The sequence below is a fragment of the Erithacus rubecula genome, assembly GCF_903797595.1.
Source record: "Erithacus rubecula genome assembly, chromosome: 9".
Lineage (NCBI taxonomy): Eukaryota > Metazoa > Chordata > Aves > Passeriformes > Muscicapidae > Erithacus > Erithacus rubecula.
In genome coordinates, this window is record NC_136660.1 from 34,342,277 (window position 1) to 34,359,043 (window position 16,767).

The 16,767-nt window shown below is 49.7% G+C and overlaps 1 protein-coding gene across 2 annotated transcripts in view; it reads left to right on the plus strand.

The window, feature by feature from the left end:
* The first annotated feature begins 279 nt into the window (after nucleotides 1–279).
* The window catches only part of PPP2R2D (protein phosphatase 2 regulatory subunit Bdelta), a 23,599-nt gene continuing 7,111 nt past the window's right edge, over nucleotides 280–16,767 (plus strand). Inside the window, exons 1-5 of one of the 2 annotated variants that reach the window (XM_079311991.1) lie at nucleotides 280–463; nucleotides 670–765; nucleotides 12,430–12,527; nucleotides 14,072–14,237; nucleotides 15,164–15,276. In XM_079311991.1, the coding sequence (XP_079168117.1) occupies nucleotides 457–463; nucleotides 670–765; nucleotides 12,430–12,527; nucleotides 14,072–14,237; nucleotides 15,164–15,276 (480 nt within the window). In that variant the 5' untranslated portion in view covers nucleotides 280–456. The remainder of the gene's footprint in view (nucleotides 464–669; nucleotides 766–12,429; nucleotides 12,528–14,071; nucleotides 14,238–15,163; nucleotides 15,277–16,767) is intronic. The other variant, XM_079311992.1, reaches the window with a different exon arrangement.

The following is a 16,767-nucleotide window of genomic DNA, read 5'->3' on the forward strand; positions in this document are numbered from 1 at the left end:
CAGAGCCGCGTTTGGGGATTTTCTGTTGTTTGTTTTTATCTCATCGCGATTAACCCTTCAGGGAGCGGGCAGCAATAAATCGGGACGCTCAGCGTTATCTCCCCGCTGAGGCGGTGCCGCCCCGTCCCTCACGGCGTTTGGAGCAGCGCCTCCGCAGCACCAAGACCACCACTCCTCCTCTTTCTTTTTCTTTTTTCTTTTTTCTTTTTATTTTTCTTTTTCTTCTTCTTTTCCTTTTTCTTCTTTTTCCTCCTCCTCCCGGCGCGCTGCCGGTGCCGCCATCGCCGCCCCGCTCGTGCCCGGCCCGCCCTCCCTGAGGGGAGCCGGCGGTGACGTCACGGCCGGGCCGCCCGGCAATGGGCGCCATTTTGAAACCGCGAACCCTCCCGCGGCTCCGGGCGGCTCCGTCCCGCTCCCGGCCCCGCTCCCGGCCCCGCTCCCGCGGCTCCCCCGGCCATGGCAGGTCTGTGTCCGCGCCCCGCGCTCGGCTCCGCGCCCGCGCCGGGGATGGGCCGCGGGTGGGCTCCGGGGGGCCGCGGTACCGGCCGCAGGCCGCGCGGCGCCGGGCGGCAGCGGCGGTGATGCGCCGAGCGCTGCGGGCCGGGCCGGGCCGGGCCGGGGGCTCCTCTCTCCCCCCCGCCTCTCTCACCGCCCCTTCTCCCTCCGCAGTAGTGGCGAGAGCTGGAGGCGACGGCGGCGGCAACAACGAGGTGCAGTGGTGCTTCTTGCAGGTGAAGGGGGCGATCGACGAGGACGTGGCGGAAGGTGAGGGGAGCCCGGCACGCGGGGGCAGCGGCGCAACGCCCCGGGGCCGAGTGTGCCATGGCTCTATGTGTGTGCCATGGTTCTGTATGTGTGTGCCATGGTTCTATATGTGTGTGTGCCATGGCTCTATATGTGTGTGTGCCATGGCTCTATATGTGTGTGCCATGGTTCTGTATGTGTGTGCCATGGTTCTATATGTGTGTGTGCCATGGCTCTATATGTGTGTGTGTCATGGCTCTATATGTGTGTGTGCCATGGTTCTGTATGTGTGTGTGCCATGGCTCTATGTGTGTGTGTGCCATGGCTCTGTATGTGTGTGCCATGGTTCTATGTGTGTGTGCCATGGCTCTATATGTGTGTGTGCCATGGTTCTATATGTGTGTGTGCCATGGTTCTATATGTGTGTGCCATGGTTCTATATGTGTGTGTGCCATGGCTCTGTATGTGTGTGCCATGGTTCTATATGTGCCATGGCTCTATATGTGTGTGCCATGGCTCTATATGTGTGTGTGCCATGGTTCTATATGTGTGTGCCATGGTTCTATATGTGCCATGGCTCTATATGTGTGTGCCATGGCTCTATATGTGTGTGTGCCATGGTTCTATATGTGTGTGCCATGGTTCTATATGTGCCATGGCTCTATATGTGTGTGCCATGGCTCTATATGTGTGTGTGCCATGGTTCTATATGTGTGTGCCATGGCTCTATATGTGCCATGGTTCTATATGTGTGTGCCATGGCTCTATATGTACCATGGCTCTATATGTGCCATGGTTCTGTATGTGTGTGCCATGGTTCTGTATGTGTGTGTGTGCCATGGCTCTATATGTGTGTGTGCCATGGTTCTGTATGTGTGTGCCATGGTTCTATATGTGTGTGCCATGGCTCTATATGTGTGTGTGCCATGGCTCTATATGTGTGTGTGCCATGGTTCTGTATGTGTGTGTGTGCCATGGCTCTATATGTGTGTGTGCCATGGCTCTGTATGTGTGTGCCATGGCTCTGTATGTGTGTGTGCCATGGCTCTATATGTGTGTGTGCCATGGCTCTATATGTGCCATGGCTCTATATGTGCCATGGCTCTATATGTGCCATGGTTCTCTATATGTGTGTGTGCCATGGTTCTCTATATGTGTGTGTGCCATGGCTCTATATGTGTGTGTGTGCCATGGTTCTATATGTGTGTGCCATGGTTCTGTATGTGTGTGTGCCATGGCTCTGTATGTATGTGTGTGCCATGGTTCTATATGTGTGTGTGCCATGGTTCTGTATGTGTGTGTGTGCCATGGTTCTGTATGTGTGTGTGCCATGGCTCTGTATGTGTGTGCCATGGCTCTATATGTGTGTGTGTGCCATGGCTCTATATGTGTGTGTGTGCCATGGCTCTATATGTGTGTGCCATGGTTCTGTATGTATGTGTGTGCCATGGTTCTATATGTGTGTGTGCCATGGCTCTAGATGTGTGTGCCATGGTTCTGTATGTGTGTGTGTGCCATGGTTCTGTATGTGTGTGCCATGGTTCTATATGTGTGTGTGCCATGGCTCTATATGTGTGTGCCATGGTTCTGTATGTGTGTGTGCCATGGCTCTAGATGTGTGTGCCATGGTTCTGTATGTGTGTGTGCCATGGTTCTGTATGTGTGTGTGCCATGGTTCTGTATGTGTGTGCCATGGCTCTATATGTGTGTGTGCCATGGCTCTATATGTGTGTGCCATGGTTCTGTATGTGTGTGCCATGGCTCTGTGTGTGTGTGTGTGCCATGGTTCTGTATGTGTGTGCCATGGTTCTGTATGTGTGTGTGTGTGTGTGTGCCATGGCTATATGTGTGTGTGTGCCATGGCTATGTGTGTGTGCCATATCTGTGTGTGCCATGGCTCTGTGTGTGTGTGTGTGCCATGGCTATGTGTGTGCCATATCTGTGTGTGCCATGGCTCTGTGTGTGTGTGTGTGCCATGGCTATGTGTGTGCCATATCTGTGTGTGCCATGGCTCTGTGTGTGTGTGTGTGCCATGGTTCTGTATGTGTGTGCCATGGTTCTGTATGTGTGTGCCATGGTTCTATGTGTGTGTGCCATGGCTCTATATGTGTGTGTGCCATGGCTCTATATGTGTGTGCCATGGTTCTGTATGTGTGTGCCATGGCTCTATATGTGTGTGTGCCATGGCTCTATATGTGTGTGCCATGGTTCTGTATGTGTGTGCCATGGCTCTATATGTGTGTGTGCCATGGCTCTATATGTGTGTGCCATGGCTCTATATGTGTGTGCCATGGTTCTATATGTGTGTGCCATGGCTCTATATGTGTGTGCCATGGTTCTGTATGTGTGTGCCATGGCTCTATATGTGTGTGTGCCATGGTTCTGTATGTGTGTGCCATGGCTCTATATGTGTGTGTGCCATGGTTCTGTATGTGTGTGCCATGGCTCTATATGTGTGTGTGCCATGGTTCTGTATGTGTGTGCCATGGTTCTGTATGTGTGTGTGTGTGTGTGTGCCATGGCTATGTGTGTGTGCCATATCTGTGTGTGCCATGGCTCTGTGTGTGTGTGTGTGTGCCATGGCTCTGTGTGTGTGTGTGTGTGCCATGGATCTGTGTGTGCCATATCTGTGTGTGCCATGGCTCTGTGTGTGTGTGTGTGCCATGGCTATGTGTGTGTGTGTGTGCCATATCTGTGTGTGTGTGCCATATCTGTGTGTGCCATGGCTCTGTGTGTGTGTGTGTGCCATGGCTATGTGTGTGTGCCATATCTGTGTGTGCCATGGCTCTGTGTGTGTGTGTGCCATATCTGTGTGTGCCATGGCTCTATATGTGTGTGCCATGGCTCTGTGTGTGTGTGTGTGCCATGGCTCTATATGTGTGTGTGCCATGGTTCTGTATGTGTGTGCCATGGCTCTGTGTGTGTGTGTGTGTGTGTGTGCCATATCTGTGTGTGCCATGGCTATGTGTGTGTGTGTGTGCCATGGCTCTGTGTGTGTGCCATATCTGTGTGTGCCATGGCTCCCACCCCTAGAGCATCACACATCAGGCTCAGCACCATCCTCCAGGTCCTTAGTGCTGGCCCCAGCATCCCCAGGTAGCTGGTTTGGGGGGTCTCTGGAGATGATCCAGTCTCTCCCCAGGTAGCTGGTTTGGGGGGTCTCTGGAGATGATCCAGTCCCTCCCCAGGTAGCTGGTTTGGGGGGTCTCTGGAGATGATCCAGTCCATCCCCAGGTAGCTGGTTTGGGGGGTCTCTGGAGATGATCCAGTCCATCCCCAGGTAGCTGGTTTGGGGGGTCTCTGGAGATGATCCAGTCCCTCCCCTGCCCAGCAGGGTCACCTGGAGCAGGTGGCACAGGAACGTGTCCAGCAGGTTTGGCATGGCTCTGGAGAGGGAGACCCCAGCCCCTCCCTGGGCAGCTCTGCCCCTCCATGGACACAGGCTCTTTCTCACCTGGGGCTGGAGCTTGCTGTGGGTTGTTGCTGCCATTGCTGCCTGGCCTGTCTCTGCCCCTGCTGTGCCAGCCCTGGGGATTGGTGTGGATTGATGGATCCCCCTCAGCCTTCCCTTCCCAGCCCCACACCTCTGCTCATCTCAGAGATCTCCATCCCAAAATGGGCTCAGGGGCCTCTGCTGGACCCTCTCCAGCAGCTCCTGGGCTTTCTGCTCCTCAGGAGCCCAGAGCTGGGCAGGGTTCTGGGCCTAGGATAACTGTCTCCAGTTCTGGGCTTGGGATAAAAGGTACCAACAGTGATACGATACAGGGAGAGGAAAAAAGAAACACCAGTGGAGTCTGTCAGGCTTGTCAAGTTTCACTCTGACGCACAGAGAGTGCAGCTCTGTCATTTGTGCTGCAGTCAAAAGTGCAGTTTAAAGGGTTCCTGCAGCTGTGGAGAGATTTGATTCCCACTTGTTCACGTTTGGGAGCTATAAATAGGGATATTCAGCAGGAAAAAGGGCACACCTTCACATTTCTCTGAAATTTTCCAAGCACTTCATGTGTTGGGCAGAGTAGAAAACAAGGAATGTTGTAACTGGGAAAAGTGTTTTCTGAGATGTGCAGACCCTGGATGGAGTTTTGCTTGACTCTGATGAGAAAGTTCTTTTTTTGCCCCTAAATTTCCTGTGCTCCAGCTGTCCAGGCTGGCAGAGCTCCTTTCCAAAGTGTGGATTGACTTGCAGGGCTGTGTGTGCTCAGCTTGGGTTTGGGATTTTATTTGTGTTACTGGATGCAGTAAATATTTTCCCTCACTGCCTGCTATGGGGAAATTGTGCTGACAGTGTTTTCATTTTCATGCCACTTGTTTGGCATTCCATTTAAATAATGGCCATGGGAGGGATACACTGGGAACTGCTGGAGAAACTCAACTCAGTTGTTCTCTTCCTTTTTCTCCCCCTCTGTACATTTTGTAGCTTGCTCTGAAGTTCCCAGAAATCTTGTAGAGATGTATATAAGTAGCTTTTATGTATTTTAAATGGTTCTTTTTTCTTGGATCTGTCACCTGTGTGACTAGAGGTCAGTTCTCCCTGAGTAGAGGATGCAGTGCTGGGGCACCTTGCTTCCCAGGAAACCCCTGAGCAGTGTGGATTTGCTCCAGGAATCATTCAGCACCTGGCTTTGCAAAACTGCCACTGAAATTGCATTTTCCTATGGAAATACCAGAACTGTTTACAGGCTTTGTGATTTTTGATTTTACTTTGATTTGTGGCCTTTCCCTTCCTGTTCCATTTTGCCTTGAAATTGGAATTAACTAGAAAAAATCCACCATTTATTTGCTAATAATTACCCAAATTGAATTTTCTAGTAAGAGTACAAATACATTGCTAGATTTTGGGCCTCAGGCACAAATTTACTCATTACCATCTTTTAAATCCTCTCTTATCAAGCTGCCCATGTAAACCTGCTTGATGGACAACTGCTGCCTTGAAATAGCCTTCAAATTGCACCTCAGTTTTTGTGACAGTGCAAACTCACAACTGCTGTCAGGTTTTGGTCTATTTTGTGAAAAATCAGCTCTCTATGGAGTTGCTGTCCAGCCTGTTCCAGGCAGTTTTTGCTGGATTTTCTTAGAGCTTCATTCAGGAGCTGAAAGTGCTCAGCCAGACTTTACCAGCACATCCTTTCTTTCACAGTGCAGTTGTCACCCAGGTTTTCTATGCCATGGCTGTTTCTCAGGTGCCTGGCTGCAGCACAAACCCTGGGACAAGAGGCTGTGTGAGGCTGGCAGCTGGATTTTCCTAAGTGGGTCATTACTAGAGAAATGACTCTTTGTGCTGCCCGTGCCCTGCCTGCCCTGGGTGACTCATGCCAGCCCTGGCTCCAGAGAGAAGGGCACTGTTCAGCCTCAGCATCACTGCTGGCCTGGGAAAGGCTGCACAGCACTCCTCTAGAGCTGGGCATTCAGCTGCATTCAGGGAGGAGGACTGCAGTGCTTGAATATTGGGCATGGCAGCAGTCAGCATTTCAATTCAAGATTGTCTTGTCATTTTGTTGTTGCTGTTAACCAGCCGTGTGACTCCAAAACTTGCACTGGTTGCCCATGAAACTTTTAATTCTTGGGTTGCTTTTTTTTTCTAGAAACACCTTTCTAAATAGAGAATACAAATGCTGCTAGAGACTTCATCACTTCCATGATTTCAGTGATGAATTTGTTTTGCATGTTCAAAATCCTCTTGTTTAGGGAGGCTCTTTTTTGGGGGGCAAGTAAAATGTAAATCTGCTTCTTGAATAATGTACAGATATGCCCAAATTCCCATGGGCCAGATGTTCTGCATCTAATCCATGAGCACTCCTGGATGCAGTTCTGTATCTCCAGCTAATGATCCAAGAAGAAAGTTGTTTTTTTAAATTCTGCAGCTGGTGAGTGGTATGGACTGAGTGCCCTGCCAGACTGAGGCATCCCCTGTTACCATCCCTTCTGCCAGGTCTCCTTCTGCTTTTGCTGCCTGTTGGCTGCTGGGTCAGACACCTCAGCAGTTTGCCAGGGAGTAAAGACAGCCACAATCTAATAAAAATATATTAGCTGTAATCCTGAGTGCAGCTACAAGTGATTCAGAAATGTTCTCTCCAAATTGTCTTTACAAATCATCATGTGGGGTTCAGGAATTCTCCTGTGCTTAAAGGAAATTCTGGCATGGTTTTGTGCTTTTTAAAAAAAACTCTTGCAGTAGAGGTGCAGCTCTGTGAAGTGTGGTTCAGTTGCATGAAGGGAGTTGCAGAATTGGTTGTAAGCTTTAATAATGTGCTTTTTTTCTGTAAGAGCTGGAAAGGAGGGGACTTGGAGCACCTGGGACAGGGAAGGTGTCCCTGCCATGGCAGGGGTGGCACTGGGTGGGCTTTGAGGTCCCTCCAACCCAAACCAGGCTGGGATTCCATCATTACATTTTGGTGAAATATGAAGCTTTGGTAAAATGTAGTAAAATGTGAATGGTGAAGAGTCTGGATAAGCAGTGAATATCAATTGCAGTTGTAAGTGGGATTGCACAATAAAGCAATTTGAGTAGTGGGAATGCAGGAATTGGTGCAAGTCTTCCTGTGGGAGCCACTGGGGTTGTCCCTGCCTGATGAAAAACAACAAAACCCACTTTTTTAAAGGGTGGGAAGGTAAGAGAGCTTCAACTGAAAAAAAAAAATCTATTTTCTTATCATGTTAAGACTTCCATGAACTCCTGATAGAAGTACACCCAAAACCACCACAGTGAGCTACTTAGAAAAAATTAACAATAGCATGAATTAATTAAATGTACTTCTAGTAGGAGAAAGCTTATGGAATTAGTTTTCTATGGTGCTGTGCCACCCCTGGTTGTGCTGTGCCCTCCTTATGGATATTTTGGGCTGGCAGAGTGTTGAACAGTGTAAGCTGGGAGAAGTTTGCTTTGCCCAAACCATACCCCTTTGGCTTCTTGTCCTGATTTCTGCTACACCTCACTCCTGTGTTAACTCTGCCAAGAAATCCCAGAAGTGGAAATGGAAGTTTGGGTGTATAAGGAGGTGTGTTCTGAGGTGCTTTGAGTGACCTGGATGTGTTCGTGTGTTGTCAGGTGGTTATTGGTTATTCCAGCTGGGGAGTTTGGCTCCTGTTTCAGTGCAATTGTGATTTCTGTCAGCTGTTGGGAAAGAGCATTTTTGGAGCCCTGGGAGCAGGAGCAGAGGGTCCCTGCCCATGCAGGGTGCTGCTCTGTTCCCCTGTGCTGGCACAGCTCTCCTTCTCCTGGGCAGGCTGAGGCAGGAGTCAGTGCTGGCTCACACTGCTTCCCTCTGGCCACCCCAGAGCCCTCAGGGCACTGCCTGGTCCTGTCTGGGGCTGCAGATCAGTGGCCCTGTGTGTCTGGAACTTGTTGAGCTCCAGTGGATTTTGGTTTTTTAACCATTTTTTTCTATGGTTTGCTCTTTAGCAGGCGCTGGTCTCTAAATTGCTTCATTTTCTTTGGCAATCTCTTCCCTCTGAAGGGGCTCTCTGTTTCTCTCACTGATCTTATTTGCTCCTATTGTGTTTTTTATTTGAGGAGTTTTTCCTGAGTTGCTCTGAGTGATGGTTCCTTGCTGTTCTCAGTGCCCACGTTTGTCACCTCTGCTCCCTGTGCTGTCCCTGTGTGCTCAGACAGAGCTGTGTCCCTTCTGTGTCACAGTTCAGACTGCATTCCAGGGACATGCAGTGTCTGCTCTGAGCCCATTTAGGAGCACATAACCTGTGCTGCTCCTCCTGCACACTCTGCTTGCTTCCCATCCCCTGTGCACAGCACTCAGTGCCTCCCAGAGCTTTGTAGATGAGTGTTGGAGGGGAAGGTGTGTCCCCTTGGTCCCAGGATGGGCCATGGGAGAAGGGGCTGTGCATCCACACTCCCCTGAGGAGCAGGGCAGGAGCCAGGTCTGCATTGCTCAGGCTCTGTGCTGAACTGCTGCCTTGTCCATTACATGGAACATGGTGAGTTAAAATGCCCTGGAAGCTGCAGCAGCCTCCTTTTTAGGTGCTGATAGAGAGCTGTGAGTGTTTGGTTCCTTTTCACTCCATGCCTGAGGAGTGGGTTTGTGACAAGGGGCTCTGAGCAGCTCAGGGGATGAGAGGCACTGGTGCTGCCATGCCTGGTTAGTGTTGGCTCTGAACACAGGCTGCAGCTGCAGATTGTGCTGGGTGAGCATCAGGTAATGCCATGTTCTCAGCTTTGGGTTTTAAGCAGAGCAGCAATGCACAGCCAGCCTGGAGAGGAAAAGTTCACAGGAGCTAATTTTAGGCCCCTGCTGTAGATGTTGTGGATCTCTTTGCATTCTCCATTACCTCAGCTGGGAGCCCAGCCCTTGATCCGGTGTCAGTGCTGGGGGGGATGTCAGTGTGCAGGCAGGAGCTGGCTGCCACCTCCAAATCCTGACAAAAGCTGCTCTCTGCCACCCTGGCCCCCCTCACTCCCTGCAGAACTTGCCCAGGAGGCTCTGCAGGCTGTAACTTGGCAGAGCTGGGGCAGGAGTTGTTTGTGGCAGGTTCTCACCCAGCACAGAAGGTGAAGGGCTCAGAGCACCAAGCTGAACTTTGGCACCTCAGTCAGGGCATGGGCCCCACATTGCTGCAGAGCTGGGTGTTTGTGGCCTCTGATGTGTTGGTTTCCTACCTGTGGAAGTGATCAGTGCTCTTGGATTTGGGGGTACTGCAGAATCTCAGTGTCCTTGCCAGCAATCCTTGTGATACCCCAGCTGGGAAAACAGCCCAGTTTCTCCTCTGGATGCACTGGTACCAGGTTGGAGCTCCTTTCCAGAAGTGAGGCTACACATGAATTTTCCATGTCTGGAAGGAAGTATTGCCAGCCTTGTGTGTTGCTGGGAAGTGCCAGGGATTGCTGCCCTGCCTGCTGCAGAGCAGACTGGAGGGACAGCTGGCCAAAGCTCTGCTCCTGCAGAGGAGAGGAGAGGAGAGGAGAGCCTTGGGGGGCTGCTTTGGCTCTGCTCACCTCCCCAGCTCCATGGGCAGTGGCTGTGCTGCCATGGGGCAGATCTGGAAGCCAGGCAGGGATGGTGCTTGGCTACCTGAGCAGCAGTTATGCCATCTGACTGAAAAGTTCCAAATCCCAGAGGCAATGCAGTGATGAGGAGCCTGCAGAGGTTTGCTTTGTTCTTTCCTAAAAGTTTTAACTGACTTGGAAGTGAAGAGCAAATGTAGGTGGGTGAAGTGTTGAGGGATGGGTTGGAATTGGTTCTGTGCTTTACTTGGAGCCTTGGAATATTTTCTGATTTCACCTGCTTTGAGATGGTAGAGTGCTGAGGATAGTGGGTGGAATGATTTGGGGGATTGAGCTGCTTCAATTAAACCTGCCTGTAGGGAAAACTGTATAATTCATACATTTATGGATAAAACAAGTACAGTGCTATTAAAACAGGTGATTGCTCATATTCCAAATTTTGTAACTTAGAAAATATTTGGAGGAAGCTTCTCTATTTTTGTCCTGCTGTGCCCACCCAGTTCCCTGTTCCTGGAGCATGTTGGTTCAGACTGTTTCAGTGCATGTTCTTCACCTCCTCTCCCTGCACTTCTTGTTTCAAACCATGAAATTTGGGTAGTGTCTGTGTTTTGGTGTTTCCACCCAAGATTCTGTTTGTCTGGAAAGCACTGCTGGGGGATAATGGCTGCTTTGGGCATTTTGGGAAACAAAAATGATAAACAGATTCTTTTGAGCAAGTAATTGTGTGAACACTGCAGCAGAAAATGGGAGAAGCTAATAATAACTTTTTCCCTTTGTAAAACGAAATGGAAAAGTAGCTTTTGTGACTTTGAAAGAATTGCATGTGTCAAGGAGGCATTTATTGCTGCTGTTATTCCTGAGTCTCCAAGGGTAAAAGGGATCCTTGCTCAAAGGGCTTGCAGGTGCTGCTGGTAGTGGAATATTAGTTTTGCTACTAATAAACTTTCATAATGCAAGGGCTTCTTCATATCTGAGTGCTGAAAATGTCATAAAATTCTCAGTGAAGTCATTTCACTGATTGCTTACCTTCTCTGTTTCTTTTTCCTTGGCTTGCTGCTTTTCCAGGGTGTCTTCTAAAATGCCTGTGTGTAATTAATAATAACTGATAATTGACTGGTAATTAATTCCCTTTAAGGAAAGGTGACTGTAAAACTGGATGTGTCCAGAAGCTGGTTGCTAGTGTGATGTTGAAGGCTGGCATAAATCTGTAGAAAGATGATATTTGCTCATTTATTTAGTTCTTTTGAATAATCAGTTTTTAATCTAATAAGGTAAATTATTACCTCTACATACTAGGAGAAAACTTTAAGGGCATCATTGATAAAAGATGAAAAATGAACTTATATTGAGAAAACTGGTTAGGGTTTCCAATCACCTTCCTCGTGAGAGTGGAGCATTATTGAAAGGAATTTCAGAGATAGCCCATCAGAATCAATACAGGAAAGGAGTTTCCAGGGAGTCTCCAATTGCACACTCTGGCACTGATTGCTGTGATACACTTCAAACCTCAGGGTTCTGCTATCTGCACCATAAATGCAATATTTGATGTGAGCAGGCCCAGCAGGAGCAGTGTTTGCTGAGTGTTTTCTTGGGTTTGTTGCCATCTGCCCCAGCCTGGGACAGACATTTGCAGCTCCTTATCTCCCCTCCCCTTGGCTGGGGCTGTTCAGTGGCAATTATTTCTTTATTGCCCCCTCCCAGGGGCTGGGGCTGCAGGGGATGAGCAGCAGCCCCAGGGCACTGCAGGGTTAATGTTGAGATTGGGGAGCTCAGGGCAGGGACAGCCCCAGGGCACTGCAGGGTTAATGCTGAGATTGGGGAGCTCAGGGCAGGGATTTCCCCATGGATATTGCCCACAGCACACACACACACACACACACACACACACACACACACACACACACACACACACACACACACACACATTGGGGAGCTCAGGGCAGGGATTTCCCCATGGATATTGCCCACAGCACACACACACACACACACACACACACACACACACACACACACGGGGGAGCTCAGGGCAGGGATTTCCCCATGGATATTGCCCACAGCACACACACACACACACACACACACACACATTGGGGAGCTCAGGGCAGGGATTTCCCCATGGATATTGCCCACAGCACACACACACACACACACACACACACACACACACACACACACTGGGGAGCTCAGGGCAGGGATTTCCCCATGGATATTGCCCACAGCACACACACACACACACACACACACACACACAGGGGAGCTCAGGGCAGGGATTTCCCCATGGATATTGCCCACAGCACACACACACACACACACACACACACACACACACACACACAGGGGAGCTCAGGGCAGGGATTTCCCCATGGATATTGCCCACAGCACACACACACACACACACACACACACACATTGGGGAGCTCAGGGCAGGGATTTCCCCATGGATATTGCCCACAGCACACACACACACACACACACACACACACACACACACATATTGGGTTCCTAAGCCAGTGTGCCTCTGATGACTGAAGGGCAGCACTGAGGAATGAGTGAGTGTTTCAGCTTGTCAGTAAAAGTGTGTCAGGCTTTGGAACATGGCTGCATTTGGGGGTGTAAATGAAGAATTGTGTCATTGCATTGATAAGAGTTGTAATGCTTTTTTTGTGCTCGAGTCTTGGAACTCTTTGATTTGCTTTCCACGTTACAGTGCTGGTTTATTTCTGTTCTCTCTACAGCTGATATAATTTCAACAGTTGAATTTAATTACACTGGTGATCTTCTTGCAACAGGAGACAAAGGTGGCAGAGTGGTTATATTTCAAAGGGAACAAGAGGTCAGTGACTCAAAAAAACAAAAGTGTTGTTACTACACTGTTCTTGTGTTGCACAGTCTCACTTATCTGTTCATGCCCTGGGGTTTGGATGGAGAGTTTTCTCAGAAAACCCCAAGTTAGCCAAGTTTGTAAATACTTGCCCTGTGCTGTAGTTGGTCTGGTGAGGGTTCCCCTCCCTCCTTCCAGAGAAAATAGTCCCCAAATCCAAGTGAGCTCTTTATATGTTCCTGGTGTCCTCAGTGTTGCTTTGCAGAATTTGCACTTTCTCCTGAATTTTTCCACTGGGTGAGGCTGATCTGAGATAAATCACAATGCTTTGGGAGAAAATGTCAAAGAAGTTTAGGAAACAAGCTGCAAGGACTACAGGATAGGGTGGTTAAACTTGTATGAGGATTTAAAAGCAGTGGAACAGCCACTTCTCCAGAAGCACGTGACATTTCCCATCAGGAGGATGGGAGCTCTGTCCCTCCTGCCCTTGCTCAGCTCCTGTGTGGAGTTCAGCTGTGGGACACTGCTGTCATGTCCTGAGTGTTCATCCTGAAACTGCAGCAAGTGCTGGGAGCAGTTGTCATGTCAGGAGGGATGTGGGCTCTTTACAAAGCCAGCATTCCACAGGGCACTTCTCACCAGTGTCTGCTTATCCTGTCCTTTGAGCAGTTGGGAATTTGAGCATTCTCCTGGCTCAGAAATACCAGAATTGATAATGCAATTTTAATTCAGCTTGTCTGTGCATGAATATTACAAATCTTCATGTGCTGTGGGATTTCTGCAGCAGAACCCCTCTGCTGTCCTTGTGGGGCTCAGATGATGCTCTGTAATGAACACCTGGCCATATTTTGCATTTCTCCTGGCTGTGCTGCTGCTCCAGCCCTGTCCCACAGGTGCCTTCAGGCTGTGCTGGAGCAGGGAGGTGCCAGCACTGCTGGGATGTTCCCTGGCTGCACCCACACAGCTCCTGCAGTTACTCAGGGTGGCCAGAGACTTAGCTGAGGCTCACACATAAGGTCACAAGTGCCTCAGGAGCATCCTGAACTCCTCAGGATCTATTTTGTGTTGGCTCTCAGTTGTTCTGTAAGGTAAAACCCTCCTGTCACAGCAGTTCCTCAGAGGGTGGGGAAAAACAATCCCCAAGTCAGACTGTTCACACAGGAAAATTCAGCTTCTCCCTGGGAGCACATGGAAACTGGGGGAAGAGTTGGGAATGAGGGACATTTCTTTTGTCACGTGCAAAACTGCAGGAAAGAATCTGGAATAATTTTTTTGTTTAATGTTGGAACCTTGAAATGATAACCATATTTTTTACCCAGTTTGGGTTTCAGACTGGGTTAGCAAGGTCAGTTCCAGCTTAGGGTGGTTAGGCAGTTCCCCAGACACTGGGATTTGGGAAGGCTCTGCATCATGCCCTGCTCACAGAGTCACAGCCTGAAGGCTCAGAATGCCAGAGCTGCTGAAGAAGCTGGTGTTGTGGTGGACAGTTGGATTTGTGTGTGCCATTTCTGAGGGAGCCAGTGCCATCAGCCCAAGAGCTGCTCTTTTTCTTGCAGACTAAGAGCCGTCCTCTCCTCCGGGGAGAATACAATGTTTACAGCACCTTCCAGAGTCACGAGCCCGAGTTTGACTACTTGAAAAGTCTAGAAATTGAGGAAAAAATTAATAAAATTAGGTGGTTACCACAACAGAATGCTGCTCACTTCCTGCTGTCTACAAATGGTAAGGGCCCTTTCTTTGCACAAAGAACTTTGGCGTTGCAATGTTGTCTCACCTGTCATACACTTGGGTTTGTTTTTTTATTTTACATGTTTTGATGTTGTTTTAATGTCTTCTCTAATCACATGCAAAATATGTTTTGATTGGAATGTTGGCTGTATGGATATTGGGTCTATTTTAGTGCATTGTGGAGCATCTGTAAATAAAATTGTAGAATTGGGGACTTGTGTTAGTGGGAACAGTTAGACTCATGTCTTAAAGGTATTTTCCAACCTAAACTATTCTGTGGAAAAAACTTACTCTTACTATGAGGGATGCATTATTCCTAACAGTTTGGATCACTTTGTGAGGTCATGGTGAAATTCTGAAAGCAGGAGTGACTTCTGTCTGAATTACAATAATTTCCTCTGATAGAAGTCTTAATAAAGCATTGTTTAAACTGTGTGTGAAATGCTGTGCAGGGGTTTGGGGAGGAGAGGTTTGGCTGCAGTGAGCCAAGGATCTCTCCACTGGTGAGACAAGTGTGCACTCAGTGGCTGCACTGGAGCATTCCCTGGAGCCCCAAATCCCTGATCTTGCCTTGGGCTCTGCAGGGACCTGGGCCAGGCCTGCCTTCCTCTAGCACAGTTACTGTGAGGAGTGCCTGTGTGGCTTGGGTTGGCCCCAGCAGGGGTCTGTTCTTGTAATTCAGGTAATCCAGGGCTCAGTGGGGCATTTGGGGAGTTGATGTGTGCAACTCTCCCCAGGGGGACACAAATTGGGATTTTATTCCAACTGCCCCTCACATTGTGGGTGAAGAGCTCCATCAGGGCCCTTGTGCTGCAAGCAGGGGAACCACAGCCAGGTCAGTGCTGTCCATCTGCTGAGTCCATCCTCAGTGGCTGCAGTGGGTAGCAGTTCACTCTCAACATGTCAATGTTTGGTTGTAGATAAAACCATTAAGCTGTGGAAGATCAGTGAGAGGGACAAGCGAGCGGAGGGTTACAACCTGAAGGATGAAGATGGGCGGCTGCGGGAGCCCTTCCGAGTCACCGAGCTGCGGGTAGGGCTCTGCTCTGGGACCCTGCTTGGTCTGTGTGTGTGTGTCCCCTGGATGCTCTGTGTGTGTCCCTGCTTGGTGTGTGTGTGTCCCCTGCCTGCTCTGTGTGTGTGTGTGTGTGTCCCCTGCTTGGTGTGTGTGTGTGTCCCCTGTATGCTCTGTGTGTGTCCCTGCTTGGTCTGTGTGTGTGTGTCCCTGCTTGGTGTGTGTGTCCCCTGCTTGGTGTGTGTGTGTGTGTCCCCTGTATGCTCTGTGTGTGTCCCCCTGCCTGCTCTGTGTCCCCCTGCCTGCTCTGTGTCCCCTGCTCTGCTCTGTGTCCCCCTGCCTGCTCTGTGTCCCTCTGCCTGCTCTGTGTGCTGCCACACTGAAATGTGCCAGTCACAAATGCTGCTTGCTCAGGCTCAGGGGAAACTGCCAGAAAAAAATGGACACGCTTCATTTTCTTATTTATAAAAACTGTTTTAAAAGTTCCTCTGGAAAGCTTGAGGGAAACTTCCATTGTTAGAATGCTGTGTTTCTGAGAGGATGAATCAGAAATTTGAATTGGCTGTTCTGGGGCTGGATTAAGGTGTGTTTGTTAGAGCATTTGGGTAAGCTAATGTGCACTGGAGCAGTCTTGCACATCATGCTGTAGTGGTAGGTTAGTGCTCCAACCTTGGGATCATCTGGAGCAGGGCCCAAGGAATGAAAGGTGGGGTTGGGTTTTTTCCTGGGGTTCCTGTTGTTCCACCATCAGCAGGAGCAGAACTGAGGCTCTCACTGCTCTCACAGCCACCCCTCCATGGCAGGGACTTCAGCTGGAGCCATTTCTTGGGGGTTTGCCTTGCTTTTGCTAAGGCTGAACAGAAGCTTTGGGTGTACAGAATGCACTGGGAAGGATATCCACTGCCTCAGTGTGTGCAAGCAGGGTTGGATTGAGTGTTCAGTGGGAGCAGCTAAACCCAAGGACATCCCTTAGATCCAGTGGTGGAAGGAGGTCCTGGTGGAGTTCTGGGTTCTGCAGCCTTGCCCTGCTGGAGCAGCTGAGGGGTTGGTGAGAGCAGGCACCAGCTGGGGCACTGGAGGGGCACTGTCCTGCACAGGGGAGCAGCAGGAACCTCTCCAGTCAGTCCCTGCACTTGCTGCAGGCACTGCAGCCTGGGAGAGGGGCAACAAGAGCTGCCTGGAGGAAAAGCCACACCTGGAGGTACCTTCATGGCTAAAATGCTCAGGGTTTGGGGAGCCAGAGTGTTCCAGGAGCTTTGGGGCTCTGGTGGCAGGTTTTGTTACATGGGACAGTGGCCTGATAAAAATTAATGGATTAATTGTAGTTAGCTGGGTGTAAAAAGCTGGGAGATGCAAGCTGGGAAGGCAGGTAGGAGCTCTGGGATGTCAGTCCCTGTTCCAGGTTGTCTCAGGCACCCCTGAGCTCCTGGGTGTGGGAGCAGGACAGCCAGGTGTGCCTGAACTGCTGACTGTTCATGAACAATTGGGAATTTTCTTGGAATGTTCTTT